General features: G+C 41.5%; 1 protein-coding gene across 3 annotated transcripts in view; it reads right to left on the bottom strand.

The window, feature by feature from the left end:
- Positions 1–18,644, bottom strand: part of DHRSX (dehydrogenase/reductase X-linked) — a 173,700-nt gene that overhangs the window by 35,487 nt on the left and 119,569 nt on the right. For all 3 annotated transcript variants that reach the window (XM_051633899.1, XM_051633909.1, XM_051633890.1), the window contains one exon: positions 10,594–10,801. In XM_051633899.1, coding sequence (XP_051489859.1) covers positions 10,594–10,801 — 208 coding nt within the window. The remainder of the gene's footprint in view (positions 1–10,593; positions 10,802–18,644) is intronic.

Here is an 18,644-nt window from a genome sequence, read left to right as displayed (position 1 = left end):
TACCCTATAGTAACCATATAGTAACACTTCATTACATAAGCCTGGGAACTTTGGGTGTTCACTGAAAACTGACACTTCTTCATGTACATTTCTTTCCTTAAAAAAATCATAAATACATACATATGACAGTCAAGGTGGTCTTAGCATACCTCCATGTATTTGAAGTTGAATGCACGAGCAGCTGTAATTTGAGTGAAGGACTCAAGCATTAGGGGCTCCTGAAGCCCTCTCCTGACCCTGTGATGGACATGTTGGAAAGGAAGGCTTTAAGACTGATAAATTAAATGAGTGGTTCTACAGAAGATGAAAAGCAAACCCTGTATGTCCCAACTGGTTGCATGGGGGTTACTTAAGCTGCCAGAGCTAGGCAGCAGTTTCAGAGCAGCCCACCTTGTCTTTTGGTTCCAACCCATGGACAAAGACTGACCACGTTTGGAGCTTCCCCCTCTCCCTGTAGTGAGCCCCTTGGTGCCATGTGCTGCTCACACACAGCTCTGGCCAAAACTAGGCTTCTCCTGAAATCTTTCAACAGTGGTAAAAAAGCATTTTTCTTCTTAAAATTAGAGGATAAGCAGAAGGGTACTAGATCAGAGCTGGGAGATGCTCTCTAAAATATTGCTGATAGTCTCACTAGCAGCAGCTGACTTCCATACAAGTCAGTGACTCCTGCCTTGTGCTTAATCCACAGTAGGAGCCACAAACTGGAAGGTGGATTGTGATTTGTTTTTTTTTTAAAAGGCCATGCCTCCCAGCTTTCTGCACTTCACTGTATAAATACACAGCATTCAGTGATTAGCCCTTTGTTAATGTTCATAGGAAATGCAGAGGAAACACAAATTAACTTACTGTCTTTGGAGGACTACATTGAGGACTACTAACCCAGAATGTCTTTATTATAAAAATATTTATGAAAGGCAAAACAAGCAGGGTCTTGTCATCCCAAGCATTTACTGTCATCCAGATGGAATCATTGTATCATTTTTTATTTGGCTGATCCCTTATCATAATGGCAGGAGGTGAGATGACAAGAGTCCTCCTGCTCTACTGATTGCCTTGTTGTGTGCAGTTCCATCACTGCATAATCAGCATAGTTCTCAAATGTATGAAACAAGGACTCAAAGGCTGTTCTTCTCAAAATCTCATCAGAAACAGTATATTTTAAAAAGTCTGAGTTTTCTGTTTGCTTGCTACCAGTGTTAATTTCAAATGTTTTTGATAATTTTAAATATTGATGTCAAGTTCAAGTTGTAATTACTGTAATAGCATTCTCCCAGAAAATATGTCTCTTTATAAAGAATGATATAAATTGCTCCTTTGGAATATTTTATTTTTGTCAGTCAGTGATAAGTATTTGCTAAATATATGAAGTGGTATTTGAGCATAATGGTATCCCTTCATTGAATTAAAATCTCCATCAAATGAATGAGTAAATACATAGAAGCAAGCAAGGTTTTGCATTGCTGCAGCCAAGAAAGAAATCAAGGCTCCAAGGCCTACATTCTGTGTCCTTGCGACCCTTTGAGAAACATTTGAGATTGTCACACATATTTTAAGATTGTCTCTTGGATTATAACAAGAAGAGCTCTGACACACCCTCCACCCACTTGTGGAAAGCTTCCTAACTCTCCTGCAATAAAGCTTTTTAAGTTGAAGGAAGCAATATACTGTCTTAGATTTTCTCCCACCAGAACATACATACAGCCATAAAATGGCCCATAACTTGAACAATCCCAAATCTTCTTTCTGTTTTGATAAAACCATGTTAAAACTGGTGTAGACTTTTGCAGACCATCTGCAGATTCTGGGCTTTTCATTCTGGAACTGAAAGGGAACGATAGGGTCTGGTTATGCATAATAAAGTGCTGCCATTTCAGATCCTGAACAGCCCACCACATGTGTTTATCAGACTTCCAATAGACTACACAAAATTTGTTGGTCTATATGTGAAGGTAATGTAAGGTTTCACTTTGTGGTGGGCTGAACACACTACACTGCCTTGAAGTTGAGGAGGCACTGAATGTTCTGCAAGTGCAAATGTTCAACATGCTGAAGGACTGCTTTGTCTTACCATGGGAAACATGGCTTGAACGCACACACAGATTCCAAAATCCTCCAAGATGCCTACAAATACTGTGCAGAAACTCCTACGCTATCACTCTCTATCCACAGAGGCAACATGAGATTATGAAGTCTGGCACAACAAAATAATTTTGAAAACCAGTTTCGTTTGGTTTTTGGAAACAATCTAACAGCTTCTGCTTTTTCAAAGTTTTCTCATGTAATGAGGATATAAGCATCATAGCTTCGAACCGAGAGTGAAAACTGACTCCCAACACATGAATTAAGACAAGGAACTGACTCACAAAGACAATTGTTTGTTAAAAAAAAGTTATGAGAATTCTTCTACTTTGTTGGAAGACCCTTCTAGGTCTAAGAAGAAATGTGGCTAAAATGAAAATGCATACAGGAGAGATATAAAACGTGGAAGTTTTCTGCATACATGAAATGACTAGTAGCTCAGACACAATCAGTAAGACTTTCGCTCGTGTGAGACCGCACGTCACCAGGGGCACTCGGCTGCTGTCACAAAAGATGAGAGATTTAAATGCATGTATGAAAGGGGCCTGTGAAAAGGCAGGTGTTCCTTCAGGAAAATAAACAAGTCAACTTCATAAAACAAAATAAAACAAAACAAATATGCAAGAAATTAGTGACATACAGTGACTCAAAGCGGTCTATAGACAGCATTACAAAGTGGTTATGTCAAAGTACCATATGGGACAGTGACAGCAATCCCTTTCTCTACCTTTTAGCTTTAGAGCTGTTTTTTTGTTTTGTTTTATAAATTTCCCAATACTGTTTCACCTCTGTAAATAGAGATTTGTAATGGAAAACCAAGCATTTCCTAAGAAAGGGTGTGGCATGGCCTGGGGCCAGAGCACAAGAGGTCTCTTCCACTGACAAACACACCAGGGGCAAGTGAGATCAGGTAGGTTTAGCTTTCCAGGAAATGATGAGAAGTTTCACGTCCAAATTCTGCAAAACCAACACATGGTCACAGAGCTGCCTTGCCGCAGCCCTCACTGAAAAAGGAATTAAAAGATACTGCTGCTTTGGCAAAAAGCTGATTGGTTTTTGGTGGCAACTTGGATACTGAATGCCCCTCCTCTCTCCTTGAGCTGAGAACCAAAAGATTTCATACTTCTCAGAAAGCTACTGTGAGCCACAGTGCATCTCAGTCTCTGTACTTCTTGGGAGGCTGAGAGAGTACAGCCAGCCTCCACCTCCTGCAGCAAAAAAATGCAGAGCAACCACAGCACCTTACACTTAACAAGAAGAGAAGAAATGGAGCAATGGACCACAACTATAAAATACATTCTAGCAGTATTAAAACTCCTGGGGCTAAAATGTTTTACTTTTACAGTAACCCATTTTATTTAGGAATATTTATTCTTTATAAACCCCATTTATTTATTTTTTTGTAAAGGACTAGATAGAACAGAAAGCCCAATTTTTCTTCAGAGGGAGCAGAGAAAAGGTTAAGAGTTGTCATTGCTGAGGTAGAAGTCTGCCTTTGCCTCCCCCCACTACAGCTTGTAATCCTTAATGCAGGTAGTAAGAACAGGAATATATAGTTGTGGAGAACCAGGGGCAACAGCAGGGCTAAACACAGAGGGGATTTGTGGAAGGCAAACTGATAATTTTGAACATTTCCCTTAACACATTATTCTGGGGATTCACGGACATTTGTGCCAGCTTTTCCCAGCTACACTAGGCAGCTTAAAGGACAGTTCTGCTGAAAAGGTACTTTGAGAATGTTGCTAGTTAGAGAGACTGAAAGGAATGCTGAAATGATTTGAATAATCACCCAGAACCTGAACTCCAAATCATATGAAGTTCACTCAGCCCTAATGACTCTTTTTGCTCACAGGGAGATATTAAACTAAACTTCGCCTCTCAAGGGTGACAAGTTGTCTCCATTCCCTGTTCTTCACAAGTCACACAAGTGTAGTACATTAACTTTCAAATCACTATTGAACCACCTTGCCGTTTTGGAAAACAGCACGTGTGTGAGACCCTTTGTCCTATGTGCCACAGAGAGTTGACTTCACACCCCCCTTCATCCCCCATTGCCGTGCTAGGAGAGGCTGGGCAGCAGACACACCTATAGATCACATACATCACCCATTGATCACATATATTACCCACAGACCACATACATCACCCATAGACCGCATACATCACCCATTCATCACATACATCACCCATTCATCACTTACTCCCCAACACATCCCAATTCTGAACTCGGGTAGAAACACTGTGTTCTATTAAATCATTAACCATTATTAATAAGACTTTGTTAAGACCATTAATCCCTTTTAGACAAGAAGGAATTTAACATTGTGACACACGAAGAAGCTACATTTCATTTCCCTGAATATATTGAAATCTGGTGTTACCTTTAGGATAGTAGTGTTGCACCATGTTACTGTTCTTCAGAAAAGAACAAACCCTAAAAGTATTTTGATTAGGGAGAACGAAAATACACTGAGAAATGTAAAAGTAAAACTTTCCAAGTTGGCATCCTGACTTAAATATTTCTTCATTGTTGGTTGCAGAAATGGTTAGGAACCACCTGGGGCCTGCAACAGCAATAAAACACATGCTGCATATGAACTAAAAGTCTGTATTTTGGTCTGTTGAATTGGTCTGCTGATATAATTGTCCTTTTTTTTAATGAATTTACAGCATTTGAGATCTGTGACTTCACTTATTTTCTAGGTAAGCAAGTCAATTTTTGCAATTCATGCTAATTGCTGAAAAAGCAAAGGATCATTTTGCAAAGCAGCAAATCCTTTTGCATTTATACAGAAAACATTTTGCAAAGAAGGACTGAAATACCCTTATGTAGATGCATTAAGCATTTGAATACTTATCATCTAAATAGACAGGAAAACTTGGTAACCTGCTGCAGGAAGATGTGTAACTGAATACAGCAGTGTGCTGCAGTTGGTAGTTGGTCCTGTAAGAGAGTATGATCTATCTTACAAACAGAACCAGAATATGCAATAACTGTCACTGTGGGGAAGCTGTTTAAAAAATACAACTCAAACAAAACCATATAATCCTCAAGTAAAATAATATCTATAATAGCATGTATCTGATTATCTAGAACAATTTGTTATTATTACAATTTGTGTAGTTTTCTTAGAATTTTATTAAGCAGCAGTCCAGTGACACAGATCTTTGTATGTAACTGTGAAAGTTTCTGTACTGACTAAAATGGATGAACAAATAAAAGGATAATCTTTAAAATCCCTCCTACTTCCTCTCACAGATTTTCTTTCATTATTTAAAAACTTGGAAATAAATAGTACTATGCTACAACAGCTTCATGTTTGCTATTGCTTGAAGATATTATACACCCCATAAGTTCTGCCTGTCAGAGAGAATTAAGAAATTACAAGTGATAGATCAGTTGTGAAAACGCATTGAAGGAAACAACTGGGAATTTAAAAAAAAAAAAAAAAAAAGCTTTGAAAAAAATTTCACTTATCAAGCAAATCTTAGGGGAAAAAAAGCCCAGGTTAAAAAACAAAACAAAACAAAACAAAACTGGTTTGGCATGTCAGTTTGATCAACATTATGCTTCAATTTACAAATAAATTAGAAAGATAATAGATTCATATTTTCCAAACAGAATTTGGCATTTTAACTTTTCATTGCTATTCATGAACAATATTTTCAACATCTGATGGGAAAAAATCCTCAGCTTTCTGCCCAAACTTAATGCGACTTCATTTACAACCAACCATCACACACACAAAAGAAGTGAAGAGGAACCACACCACTCATCCAAGAAAAGAAGGTCTCCAGGAACTTTGCTAGACAGATTTTAAGAGGTAATGGATCAAAGCTGGAAGAGGGGAGATTTAGGCTAGACATTAGGAAGAAATTCTTTGTTGTGAGGGTGCTGAGACACTAGAAAAGGTTGCCCAGGGAAGCTGTGGAAGCCCCATCCCTGGAAGTGTTCAAGGCCAGGTTGGACGGGGCTCTGAGCAACCTGATCTAGTGGGAGGTGTCCCTGCCTGTAGAGGGGGGATGGAACTAGGTGATCTTTAAGGTCCCTTCCCACCCAAACTGTTCTATGATTCTATGATATGATTCTATGATATGATTCTATGATTTTCTCAGCAGTGTGTGACTTCTGTTACAGCCCTTATGAACTGCCTAGTAGTGCAGATGCACTGGTGCAAACTTCTCTCCCCAGCACTCTTCCAGGTCCTGGGCAGAGCTGTTTACTCTATTTTATACCATCTAAGAAGCTCATACTGCAGCAAGGATTGTTTGCAATTCCTTTCATTCGGTCCCTGTTGTCTCTGACAAAATTCATGCACTACGGCTACTGGGAAAAAATACAGAAACTATCTGGGGATTGTATCAGTTTGGAGAGCTACAAAAAACATCAGCTCCTTCTGCAGTGAGAGAGTAGAGGAAAGAGAGCAGAAAAAGTGTGACTAACTGTTCCTGAATATACAGGAGACACGAACAGGCAAAGGCGTTGTGTTACTGTGGCTGGGGAGTTCATAGATCTGTGATTCACAGCATTACAGGGCCCATTTGGCATGCAAAAGGAGAGGATGATGAAAGGAATAGTTAGTCATGGAGGCAAAGCTAGACAGAACACACAAAGATGCTACCCCTGGGAAAGGGAGCATATTCAGGTGTGACCCACAGCCTGTGAAAAGGAATAATGTCTTTTTTTATTTTCCAAAAATTCTTTCTTAATTTGGTAGGTAGAGTACTTGAAGGAGTGCCCTCCATCCTAGCCTTGCCAGAGCACCATGAACTCCAGTGCACTGTTCAAGCCTATCTCAACCCAAGAGGGATGGCTCAATGTTCTTAAAACTTTTCCTATAACCTCTCAGTCATATTCTCTCATGACCATATTTTTTTATTCTCTCACTTTAGAAAGCATTGTTTAAGGCAGGTAAAAGAGGAAAAAAGAACATCTCAACTATGCTGTCAGAGTGCACAGTTTACTATCCTCAGCATCTAACTGCTGAAACCACCACTGCTGAAATGCTTGCAGATAGCGTTTCTGTTAAACTTTCACCTCCTTGAAAACAGCTGTGTTCGAAGTAGGGATGAAGGAGAATGATTTGCCTTAGGGATCCCCTTGTCGACTCATGTGATTGCTGTTGAAAATGGTCTGGATCTAAAAGACCACAAAGATGTTTGATGTTCTTCATATATCCTTCAGCAAAAGAACTGGGAGAAGAGTCATTGCCCGTGTGCATTTGCATTTTCAATAACACACATGAAACAAGCTATGCCCTGCCAGTTTGGAACAAGCTCTGTCCTGCCTTGATGTACCCATGCTGTGTCTCTTTTACTGGTGTCTGTGAAGAGGATGGGCAGGAAGGGGGAGAAATGGCATTTGTAGGGAAGAAATAGGACTGGGGCTAGGGGGAGAAGATAAGAGGAATATAAATGGAGAGAAGAAAATTAACTGCTAGGTGGAAATAAGACACACTCCCCCCCAAAAGCAACAAAGAAAGGAGAGGAAAAAATTGTGAGATAGGTAGGGAAAAAGCAATGGAGACAAAAACCTCCAAAGACACAGGTGAAGATGAAACTAGGAACATAGTAATCAAGCAGGCAGGCAAGAAGAGAGGGATAACAATGGAAGAAAAAAAATGTAAAGTGCAAGGAAATGAAGAAAAGAAAAAAATTAAATTAATTATCTCAACAAAAAGGAGCTGAAAAGAGAAGCATGGGATTATATCGGTAAAATGGCAGAAGAACAAACCAAAGAGGAAACATGGAAGACAGTAGCACAAGCTGCATTTAATAATGTTCATGGGATAGACTTCCAAACAATTACTTGTTATGCTGTTGCCCTGTGGGCACTTGATATGGCTGATGGCTGGCTATTGATCTGGCTTCAGATCAGAACTCTGAGCAGCAAGTACAAGCAATGGGGATTGATGGCCACAACTGTGACTGCCAGCCCAGAACGTCCCAACTGGGAAAAAAATCCCATAGAAAAGTCTGTGGTAAAGCAGAGAACTGAACTCTGCTTTACTGTCTCCTTTATGTCAAAACAGTCTTCTCCTTCTCTGGCATTTTTAATGGATGAAACCCTCCTATGCCACCATCACTCACCTACAGTTTGGATACCAGCCCAACCAAAATCTAGGAATAACAGGACAAGAGCATGGTAAAAAATTCAGTTTGCTGCCACCTGTTATTCTCCCAGCACAGAGTACATACTTCTTTCTGCACTGTGAATACATGACTCCAAACTGTTTTGTTGCCTCTCTGCAAGGTTAGGACTACCAGCCAGTCCAGAAACATACACCCAAGTCACAAAATGAATTACAGCCAACCAGTGCAATTCAAAATAAGGAAAAAGCCAGTATAAAGGTTTTAGAAAAATTTCCCATTCACACAAGCAGCAAAAATGAGGGAGGGCATCACTGGAAAACTGTGGCAATTTGTGGAACACTGTCATATCACAGTGTTCACCATGAGTGTATTTATCACATCCATTAAAGCTCTTAAGAGCTGCTCTGAATCACAAGGTGTCCCCAGGGTCCCATGGTGTGGGCACTGCCTGTGTATGGTACCCTGCCTCAGCCCTCCAGGGCTGCTAAACCATGGACTCATGCTGTAGGCACAAAAACACACAAGTGATCTCATTGTTTTTATCATCACCATTTATGCAATAACTAACTATTCACCTGAGTGGGGTCTTATCAGCACAACCCAGGAGTGTCTTTTTTTGCCTGAATCAAGGAAAGGTTTGGAGCTGAATCCCCAGCCCTCTGTGGGTCCCACCATGTGCCTGAGTGCTTGGAAAGCTGGCACTGCTGCCATCCCTGAGTGATCTGCTGGACTTTGTTGTCCGTTATGGTTCTTCTTAAAGCAATAAAGTTTAATTGTAAAGGGCAGGGTTTGGTGTAAAAGCTGCAGGTAAATCTCACAGGTATATTATTATTTTTTACATCAGGTTGCTCATGTTTATCATGCTCAACCATAAAATTCCTAACTGAAACATTTCTGGTGCCTTTAAAATATGAGTTAATAATGACAAATCACAGGTAAGGATAATCCTAAATTAAAGAGGTGCAGTACAAGGCTTTGCTATAATCAATGAAACTACTATCATCTAGACACACAGAGTAGCCACATTTAATTTTGCATTCTGCACTTTAGCCCAAAGAAATACTAATTACACTCTCCTTAGTACCCTTGCATGGTGCCATCCAGCACAAGCCCATCAGAAACAATAAATACATACATCAAGAGAAGAGTAAGGGTAATTTCCTATGCCTGTTTTACAAGCCAGGGATTCAACTGCAACTACCCTGCAGAGTTTAAACAATGTGCTTGTAATAAAACTGATGCTGTTGTATGTAATCAGAAGTCAAAGACAAAGTTTGACATGTTTAATGCAGCATTCATATGTAAAATGTCTGCAGTGGAAACAGTCCAGCCCTCTAATTTTAGTCTTTGTTTTAAAATGAAACCTTGGGCCAGGTGCCTCTGAACACATGCTGAAGTCCCTGTTAAAGGACAGAGACAAAATTTCTCCAAGAAAATGATGCAAAACTCAGACTGGCTCTGTGCCCGCAGAAACACTCTGGAGCCCATCAGAAGACAGGTTCTGCTCGAGCCTGCTGGTGAGCATTTAATTGCCACACATGGCTGCATGGGGACATTTCGAAATGCATCTCAGTTATCCTGCTCATTCCCCAATTAATTAAGCAACCCTACACAGTTTCTGTATGATGCCAGAGACATTTACTGCATCATTTGATGTCTTCCTAATGTTAGAAATATCCTATAGACATTCACCCACGGTTTTCCTAAATGAGAACAGTTGGACAGAATATGGCCATGAGTTTTAACTCATCTTCCTGAGTTAAAAACCCAGGACAGCCACACACCTGAACCTTGGTAAGGTCCTGGAATCACATGTCTGATATGTGAGAGGGCAAACACCATGGAGATGGGAGGGATGACACAGCCCAAGACAGGTGTCAGGTCTGGAAGCCGAAGAAGGTCTGTGAGGGTGGCAGAGGTGAGGGACTGGGATATCAGGAGCAGTGCAAGACAAGGCAGAGGCCAGAGGCAGAGGGAAAGGAAGATGATGTGCCAGGAACCACAGGCTAGCAGGCAGAGCTGCCAGAGAGGAAGGAGCAGCAGGCAGTGTGTGGGCTGGGCCTCACAGCTTTGCAACCCCCCAGCCAAGTCAGCAGCCCCTTACTTGTTGGCCAGGGAGGAGTCCAGGCTCTGCACCACAACCGTCACCACAGTGTAAGCATCAGAAAGGTAGCAATGCTTTCAAGGGTCAGAATAAAAGACTCAACTTACAAACTTATCAATTACTTGTGTCTTTGACCGAAGGCTGTAAGCTTTGTTCAAGCTTGAAAGATATTAAGCAATTGCTTGAGAAACACCATTCATGAAAAAAAGAAAAAGGCAACAACCCTCCCCCCCCCCAAGTATTCATTAACAATTCTCTTGGAGTTTAACGTGCACGCCCTTATTGTAGATCAGTGAATGCCAAAAATGGATTGGTACCTGCTTTGTAAGTCGTTCAGGTGCAATTTGCCTACATAATGGGTGGCTGATGAGACAGTGATGATCCTAGCATTGTGACTGTGCGTTCCTGATTGCTTCAGCGTTTCCAAGAGGAGGTTAGTCAACAGGAAGTGTCCCAAGTAGTTCAAGCCGAAGTGCTCCTCAAACCCATCCTCTGTCTTCCTTTCAGGGACCATCATTACCCCAGCTGGAGAAGAAAGCAGAGGTAAAACCTGTTGGTTTATTGCAGAGAAGGAGCAAGCTAGATGGAGCACGGATTTCTTGCTGCAGAGTGTAAACAGCATTTAGAGCAATGACTGTGATGGCACATGAAGTGTAAAGCCAACATTGATTGATTCCTGTCAAGAAATATGTCAAATCCCCCACTTCAGTTCCTTTATATATAAAACTGGAAGACGGACCCTTTCCTTCCCTCCCTTCCTACAGAATTGTGAGGATAAATGAGTTCATTTGTGACAAGTGTTTTGAACACATTAAAGTTTGAGTTAACCCATTGTTGTCATGCCAGAACTCAATGCTGCAGATCCACAACAACAATTAATCCATCTACGGTAGGTGGGAGATGAGTGATCCCAACATTCCTTCCATCAAAGAGCTTAGAGCAATGAAGACAAGACCAGGCTAAGCAGCAGACTTGCTCTCCCAGACAGCTTTCAGCTGAGTCCTGGCTGGAGTTTAAAGATCTGTTGAGTCTTCATCTGAAATCTGCAACTTCTATCTCACTGCTGTGTGTGAGAAAAGATGTAGAAAATTTACCCAATACATCTTAATTGCTGTGCTTACAAGCAGCTGCATATTTAAATTAGGTTTTGAATGCTTATTTTGGCAATATTTTTGCATATATTTCTACAAACCACAATTTTCAAACTCAGTGCCTAAAATAAGTATCCACATCCCCGGTACACAATGTTGATTTCAGCATCTTGCAGAGAATCCTGAGCCCAGGCATAAACTATATCACGTACTGAGTCTTTGTGGGGGATAGATACCTCAATTATAATGTGGACTTGAATGCTATAAATTATTCTTAGTTTATTAAAATTTAATTATCGCACAAGTGGACCTGACCTTTGTAATTTAAATGCAGACGGACAGAGCTCATGGAGAATAATGCTGCAGGCCATTTGTTTTCTCTCTAAAACACAGGGATATGAAAGGCCACCTCTGTTCACAAACATGAGAGAGTCTTGTCCTACTTCATGTGTCCATTAAAAAATCTTTAACATCCAATATCTTGACATCTGCCCAATGATGGCATGTTAAATTACTATTTTAAATTGTACATGCTGTGCATCTGCACCATTCCTTCTTTGGAGGGGCCCCACCACCTGGCAGTCCTGCTGCAATTCTGCTACTCTGGCTGAGGTGATATTTTCAGGATAGTTTTGGAATAGCCAACATACCTAGTGATTTACCTATGGCTGCTTGTTGCTTAGTGGAGCGACTGGAGAAGCAGCATGAAGGGAAGAAATGAGAGCTAACAAAAGGTTTAGGTGTAACACAGCATCCCTGCATACAGAGACATTAAGACTGAACATGAGGGATGCTGGCTGATGGTATGATGAAAGAAACACAATACAAATTACATGACCAGGGTCGACAAAAGCTCTGATTGTCATCTCTCTTTGTCATTACAGCCACTCTCCCAGATTCCTCAGAATGACAGGAAAACCCAGCTGATAGGTGCGGTTTCCCTGCATGTCAAGCCTCAACTTTGACAACGGAAAGACACAAATTAGAGGGTGTCTGGTTGGGTGTTCTGTTGTACTCTTCTTCCTTAGCAGCACTTACTCTGATGGACAGTGCAACTGCTCACAGAGTTGGAAACAGATTTCCATCTCCTCCATCATCTGTATACGCAACATATAATTACATCCAGAACCGTGGCTGGGACTGAACACTGGCATGAAGGTTATGGACAGACAGAAAGGTGAAACAAGTCCTGCTGTGACTCTTTCTTGTTTCTGCGAAGAAAGAAAGGGTGGGAAGGGCAACACACTCCAAGCTCCCAGACCAAGTCTCAGCCTGCTACAGTGCAAGTTTTAGCAGAATCGGGGCTTAGCATGAGCTGTTGGAGGGCAGATCGGAACAGCACCACATCTCTGAACACTCAGGCTGGTACAAGGAAATTATTTGCATTTCTCTGAGGCCCATCCTCAGAGAAGATCCCAGAGTTCTAAAGCTCTGACACTTGAAAAAGGCAGGAGGAAGCAGTTTGCCAAATGTCTATTTGCAGCAACACTGGTAAAATGCAAGCTTAAGAAAAGGCAGCCAACATGAAACAACCCAGGCACACCAAACCTGATGTGAACCCCAAATGCTGCTCTGCACCTGCCAGGGCTGCTGCAAGGCTCACCATAGGCACCTCCATGCACACACATACTTCTGCCAGCCAAGGCAGATGAAGGGATGGAGGAATTTGTCTGGAGAGAAGTACAGTAGATGACTGCTACAGCCTTTCATCTTCGCATCATGACCAGAAGGCAAACCTGGAGAGGCTGTTACTGTTCACATCAGCCCCAAGGATGCCTCTGCTACAGCAACTGCCTCCTCGACCTCCAGAGATGCACGGGACTTCAAGAGCACATAGAGGCTCTCCTCTCCACCCCCATTAGACAACAGATCTGAGCTTAGGTCAGGAGATATAAAAAATTTATACTTGTGCAACACACAACTGTTAAGATAAACATCCCTGAAAATTATTTTGCTTATTCTTGAGAAGCTGTCTCTGAGCAGAAATTGTGATCAAGTCCTTGAGAAGGCACAATCACTTCTGTCTGTGTTTGTTGCTACTGCAATTCCCTCTTTGTCTTCAAGAGCTGGTCAAATAATATTAATCCAAAATACCTTTGAAAGAGTTATTTTTTTTAAGGCTCTCATCTTTGCAGTGATACATATCAAAGCTATCAAAAAACCTTGCCCTGCAATTTGAGGGCAGTTTCTCTTATTTGAGGAGAAGTCATTTAATTCTCTGAGAGCAAGCATACAAAGGAATGCCCAACAGGCAACCAAACCTGGCTGCTTCTCTGACAAAAAGGAAAACCATGTAAGTCTTGCAGCAAGCTCTCTTTTTTAAATTATTAACTACCTAACATTCAGTAGATACTAAAAGTGACATGCTATTGTTTTTGTCGAGAAATGTCAAAAGCTTTACTCAAGGGCCCCAAATGGTAACTCAAATAATGAAAGCTGCTTCTATTTTGAATTCTGTCATTATATCAAATACAATTTGAAACATTTAAAAATGTTTGGGGTTTTGTTGGTTTTGCTTGGGTTTTTTTAACATTAACTCTTCTTTGTAAGATAAGAATTATCTTGTTCTTCTGGTACAGAACCCATGCAATGCAGTATCTTTCTGATTTTAATTATCAATAGTTAGTCTCCTCCATTTTTTGGAGTGCATGTGAAATTTGAAGTGGAAGCACACAGACTTTTAATGTCCAGCATCTCAGTTCTGTTACAGCTTTCTTGTATGTTTTTCCCTTTGACTTAGCTGGATTGTTTCCAGAATTTTTATTTTTGTTTAAAATGTCACTGATACCAGCATGGCATTGCAAAATGAATTCATAAGTAAGCTGAACATAAGCTTTTACTTTGCAATTTATTAGTTATTACTGAAATATTCATGCAAAAAGACTGACAGTGTGCATGCAGAAAACCACCTAAAAGACACATTGATGTGTGATTTTGCAAGATTGAAATAAATTAGAATTAGGAAAATATTTTGCTTTATACCTATGCTGAGCAGTTCTTCTTATAGAGATACTAATACATTCCAGTGTTCTGCAGCTATGAATTTATTATAATATTTTCAAATAATACATACTTGAATTAGCTATAACGTATAAAAAAAATTGTCTTTTGTTACTTTTATGAGTAGGCATTAGTAATATTTTTCTTTGAAAGAATGAACACACCTCAAGAGAACTGTTTTTGTTAACAGTCATTTATCATGATTTGCTATAAAAGTTCCTGACAAAACTCTGGGTTTGGCATCCATTGATGAATTAATCTTATGTGATTTTAAAAGCATAATGGATCTGATAGTGCATGCACCATAATAAAAAAGTTTATGACAGCTGTAAATACCACAGGTCAAGCATAATGTGTTTTTGTTGTACTATATAGGAGAACTTGTACCATGCCTGCCTGTATTGCAGATGATGGTAAACATTGCTGCAATTCCTGTACCTCCCACTGCAAAGTCACCATTCAGCTCCATTATAAAATACATTTTAAGACCTTTACAAATACAAGCATTTAACTTATCTAGATGTATTTACAGCTATCTGCTTGCAGGTTTTTAAACTCACTACAAAAGAAAGATTTAAAATCTCTTTTTCACATGCAGAACAAAATGTTTTCCTTCCCACCCAGGCTCACTGAAAAGGCTTTGAAGGCAGTGCCCCCACATGTATATCCTCTTATCCCCAGCAACCCAAAGGCTGGGCAGACAATGCAAGAGATCAGCCTCATACATGTAACACCTTCACTGCAGGAAGTGAACCTACATAATCCCATGCACCCAATTCTTGCTATTTACAAGGAAGAGATATGCATTGTACCAAAAAAACTTCCCAAAGAGAAAACTTGATAGAGACAGTGACCCCAGGTAAAAGGACAAAGCCTTTTCTCCAAACAGGCTTTGTACTGGTGTAGCTGATTCATGTAGCAGTATTTTCCCTCCCATGAGTTTAGCCCCATGAGGCAACCCAGCCCCATAGCAGAGTGTCAAAACCACTCTGCCCTGCACACCCATACACCAAAAGATCTATGGATGGATCTATCTAGCTACAGAATAATATAATCCCACTTCTGTCCTCAATAGGGACAGCTGTAATGGAGTGAACATCTCAATACCTATACAGCAGCATCCCATGTCTAAGTTGCCTATACCAGATGGCTCGTTCCACCTTGTTCGGTTGGGCTATGCTATCCCCGAATAGGTCTGTCCTGAGGATCTCTCCTGGTTGGTGAGCAATGACAAAGTGCAACACCTTATTAGAAGAATTGCCCCCAGAAGCACCTACTGGAGACACAGCCATACTCACATAACTGCTTGTTACAGGTATGTCTCCTCTGGGCTGCAGGGAGGTGAATTTCCAGCACTGCTGCAGCACACTGCTTGCTAAGCCAGGTCTGTAAGCCAGAGCCCAGCACTGGTATGTTGCACACCTACTGGTATCCCAGAAAAGCATTATGAGTCTAGACAGGACCACATACAGAAGCCAGATCAACTGTATCTGAAAGCTGAAAAGGCCAAACAGTTAAGAAGAAAAACACAAACATACAAATTAAGGTGGGTACAGCTCTCCAATGCTAAGTTACTATTTCCTACCACCCCAGAGGGACTGGCGGAGGTAGTTCAGGCTCTTGTACTTCCTAACAACTTCCAGAGCCTTGTATATATGCATATAGAGTTTTCTAAAGCAAACTGGGATGAAACTGCAGCAAAGCAAGGAATCCCATGGTTTTACAATAACACATAGATGACACCTAGATTACACACCAATGCAGTGTGGAATATAGGTCCTCTTGCATCATCCCAAGGGGAGATGCAGGGACATCTGCTGACAGCCTAACTGGTATCAGTGGTAGAACAGTGCCCTGTGCATGGACATTAACTGGAAGGGACTGGAAAACTTGAAAACTGGTTTTATAAATAGCTGCCAATAGCAGGGCAGTGCCAGGATGGAGCCCTGGACTATGGAGAGGAGCCATATCCAGTGGGTTCGATCTCTCCTGTCTCTTCCCAGAACAAGGTCCTCCACAGGAAGGCCTGGGCCTCTGCTCCAGTACTGAGCAAGTTTCCACTCACTCCCATCTCCTGCTCCCTTGCAAGGGGCTCGGCACCACCTGTAGTCATTCGGACATGCTGGCATCCCAACAACTCCTCCAAATCCCCACGCCAGCCAAAATACACAGCCTTATCAAAGCCAAGAACAGTGTTCTGCTTCCCAGCTAAAGCTCTGGACTGCACTTCCCTCTCTCTCCTAGCCCCAAAATCTGGTGACCCAACACTGACCTTATCAAGGAACTGCTTGTGTGCAGGAAGGAGGGGATAGGCTCAACCCCAGACTTGCCTATCAGCTTCATCTGCCTCTCTGCTTCCCTGCAAATGGTAAGTTCATTCTTCCTAATTTTCTTACCCAGACACTCCAGCACCTTTGTGTCTGAATCTCATGAGATCTCACTCTGAATCCTGCTGGCATCTCCCAGTCACACATCTGGCTAGCCCTTCCCTTGCTCCCGAGGCTGGGTTCCTTATGGGGCCAGGATCTGTGGCTCTGAGAATCCCACCAGCTTCCCCATCTCCTCTTCAATACCAACCAGATGTGACACAGAGGTAGATAAGAATTAATTTGTACAAGTTATTCTGAAGTTGGTGGCAAGACAGCAGAGAGGTTCTTACCACGTCCAAACTGAGGGGGATAATTCTCATCGCTGTTAAATGTCAGTAAATTCAGAAAAAAATATCAGTCAAGGATTCCCTCACTGCAATAAAAGGTTCAATAAGTCTGTGCACAACAGATTATAGTCCTCAAGACAAAGATTTAGTCCTTGTCAATTATGTGGTGTCTAAGCACTTGCAAACTCTGACTGAGACCTCTTCTTAGAGTTCAACATGCCTAATGTCTCTCTTCATCTTCCTGACCCTTCCCAGCTCCCTCCTCCCATACCTCTCCTCTCCTATGAATTTCCTGATATTGAAAAAGAATATATGATATTCTGTTAAAAAGTTGCTCAGTCAGGAAACTCAAATGTATTGCAGTCAAGTTTTCCCCATCCTAATGGTTCCCACCTGAAAGTTCTGTTTCCCCACATCAGCTTTTCTCTCCATCTTCTACTGTCTCTCCCTTAAAACCTCCCAGCCTCAATGACCTCTCTGTTATTTCACTCCTCCACAGCAAGGCTTCTTGTATAAATCTGCCTCTCTTGGAAGTTATGGTCTTGTCCCATATGCATTCAAACTGGGCTTCTTCCTTTTCCACGCTACAGGTTTTGTCACTATGCCTAAAAATTCAAGGCCCAGGTCTTCCAGAGAGATGTGGTCACCAGCCTGTCGGGGTCACCAGCTACACACATCAGCTCACCAGCCACGTCTGGCTAGACCTTTTGGTCATGAGAGTGCTGAAATCACACCCCAGCTCCACAGTCATGTCTCCACTGTATATCCAGGTAAAACCCAGACACCCATCACCTCCCATTCACCTCTCCTCACCCTGCAGTCTGCTTTTCATGGGACAGATACTTGTCACAGAGATCACCGAGGACCCAAGCCCTTAGTCTGGACAGTGGAGAGACCAGGAGGAGCCTGAAGTAAAGCCACAGTGCCCATCTCCACCCCAGCTCAGAGGCAGCCACAGGGAGCAGAGGGGATTCCCATGCCCAACCTCACTGCCAGTGCCTTTGCCTGCATGCAGCACTTCCCATCATGGCTCAGGGTGGTGACTCCAGCAGAAAGACTTTCTCAGTCTTGAGTCAGTACATCCTTGGTACAGGCATAATCTTAAGTTACTAAAATGTAAAAGATGGCTTTCAAACTGCAGTGCTTAACAGGCTTCTGACTCAACTTGGCATGGGAATATTCCATGGGTGGAGAAAGGTGCATCTCTCTCTGACAAAAAGGCAGCATCTTGCCTGCATTCAGCTCTCCATTCCTGTGATACTACCAGACCCTTTCTAAAGAAACTTGCCATCATCTTTGACATTAAAAAAAAAAAAAAAAACAACCCAAACCTCCTCAGGATGTTTTTTTATTGTTCTTGGAAGCAGATGAACTCCTTTATCTGGCATTACAAAAAATGAAATACAAGTAAATTAGCCTAAGGCAAATGGTTGGCTTGGAAAGTCTTAGTCCAAACATTAAAAGTTTGGCTAACTAGTAAAGAACTGAAAATTTATTAATGTCTACTGCTAGTGCTCCTAGACCCACCTATAATGCTCATAAGGGAGAACTGGACTGTATTAGCTGCGCCAAAGAAGATAAAGCAATGCAGCTTTCCACTGAAGACAAGCTCTTAGTTTAT

This window comes from Apus apus, chromosome 1 (assembly GCF_020740795.1).
Source record: "Apus apus isolate bApuApu2 chromosome 1, bApuApu2.pri.cur, whole genome shotgun sequence".
NCBI classification, from domain to species: domain Eukaryota; kingdom Metazoa; phylum Chordata; class Aves; order Apodiformes; family Apodidae; genus Apus; species Apus apus.
Note: the sequence above shows the minus strand (reverse complement) of the source record. Positions and strands in the feature narration are given on the sequence as shown.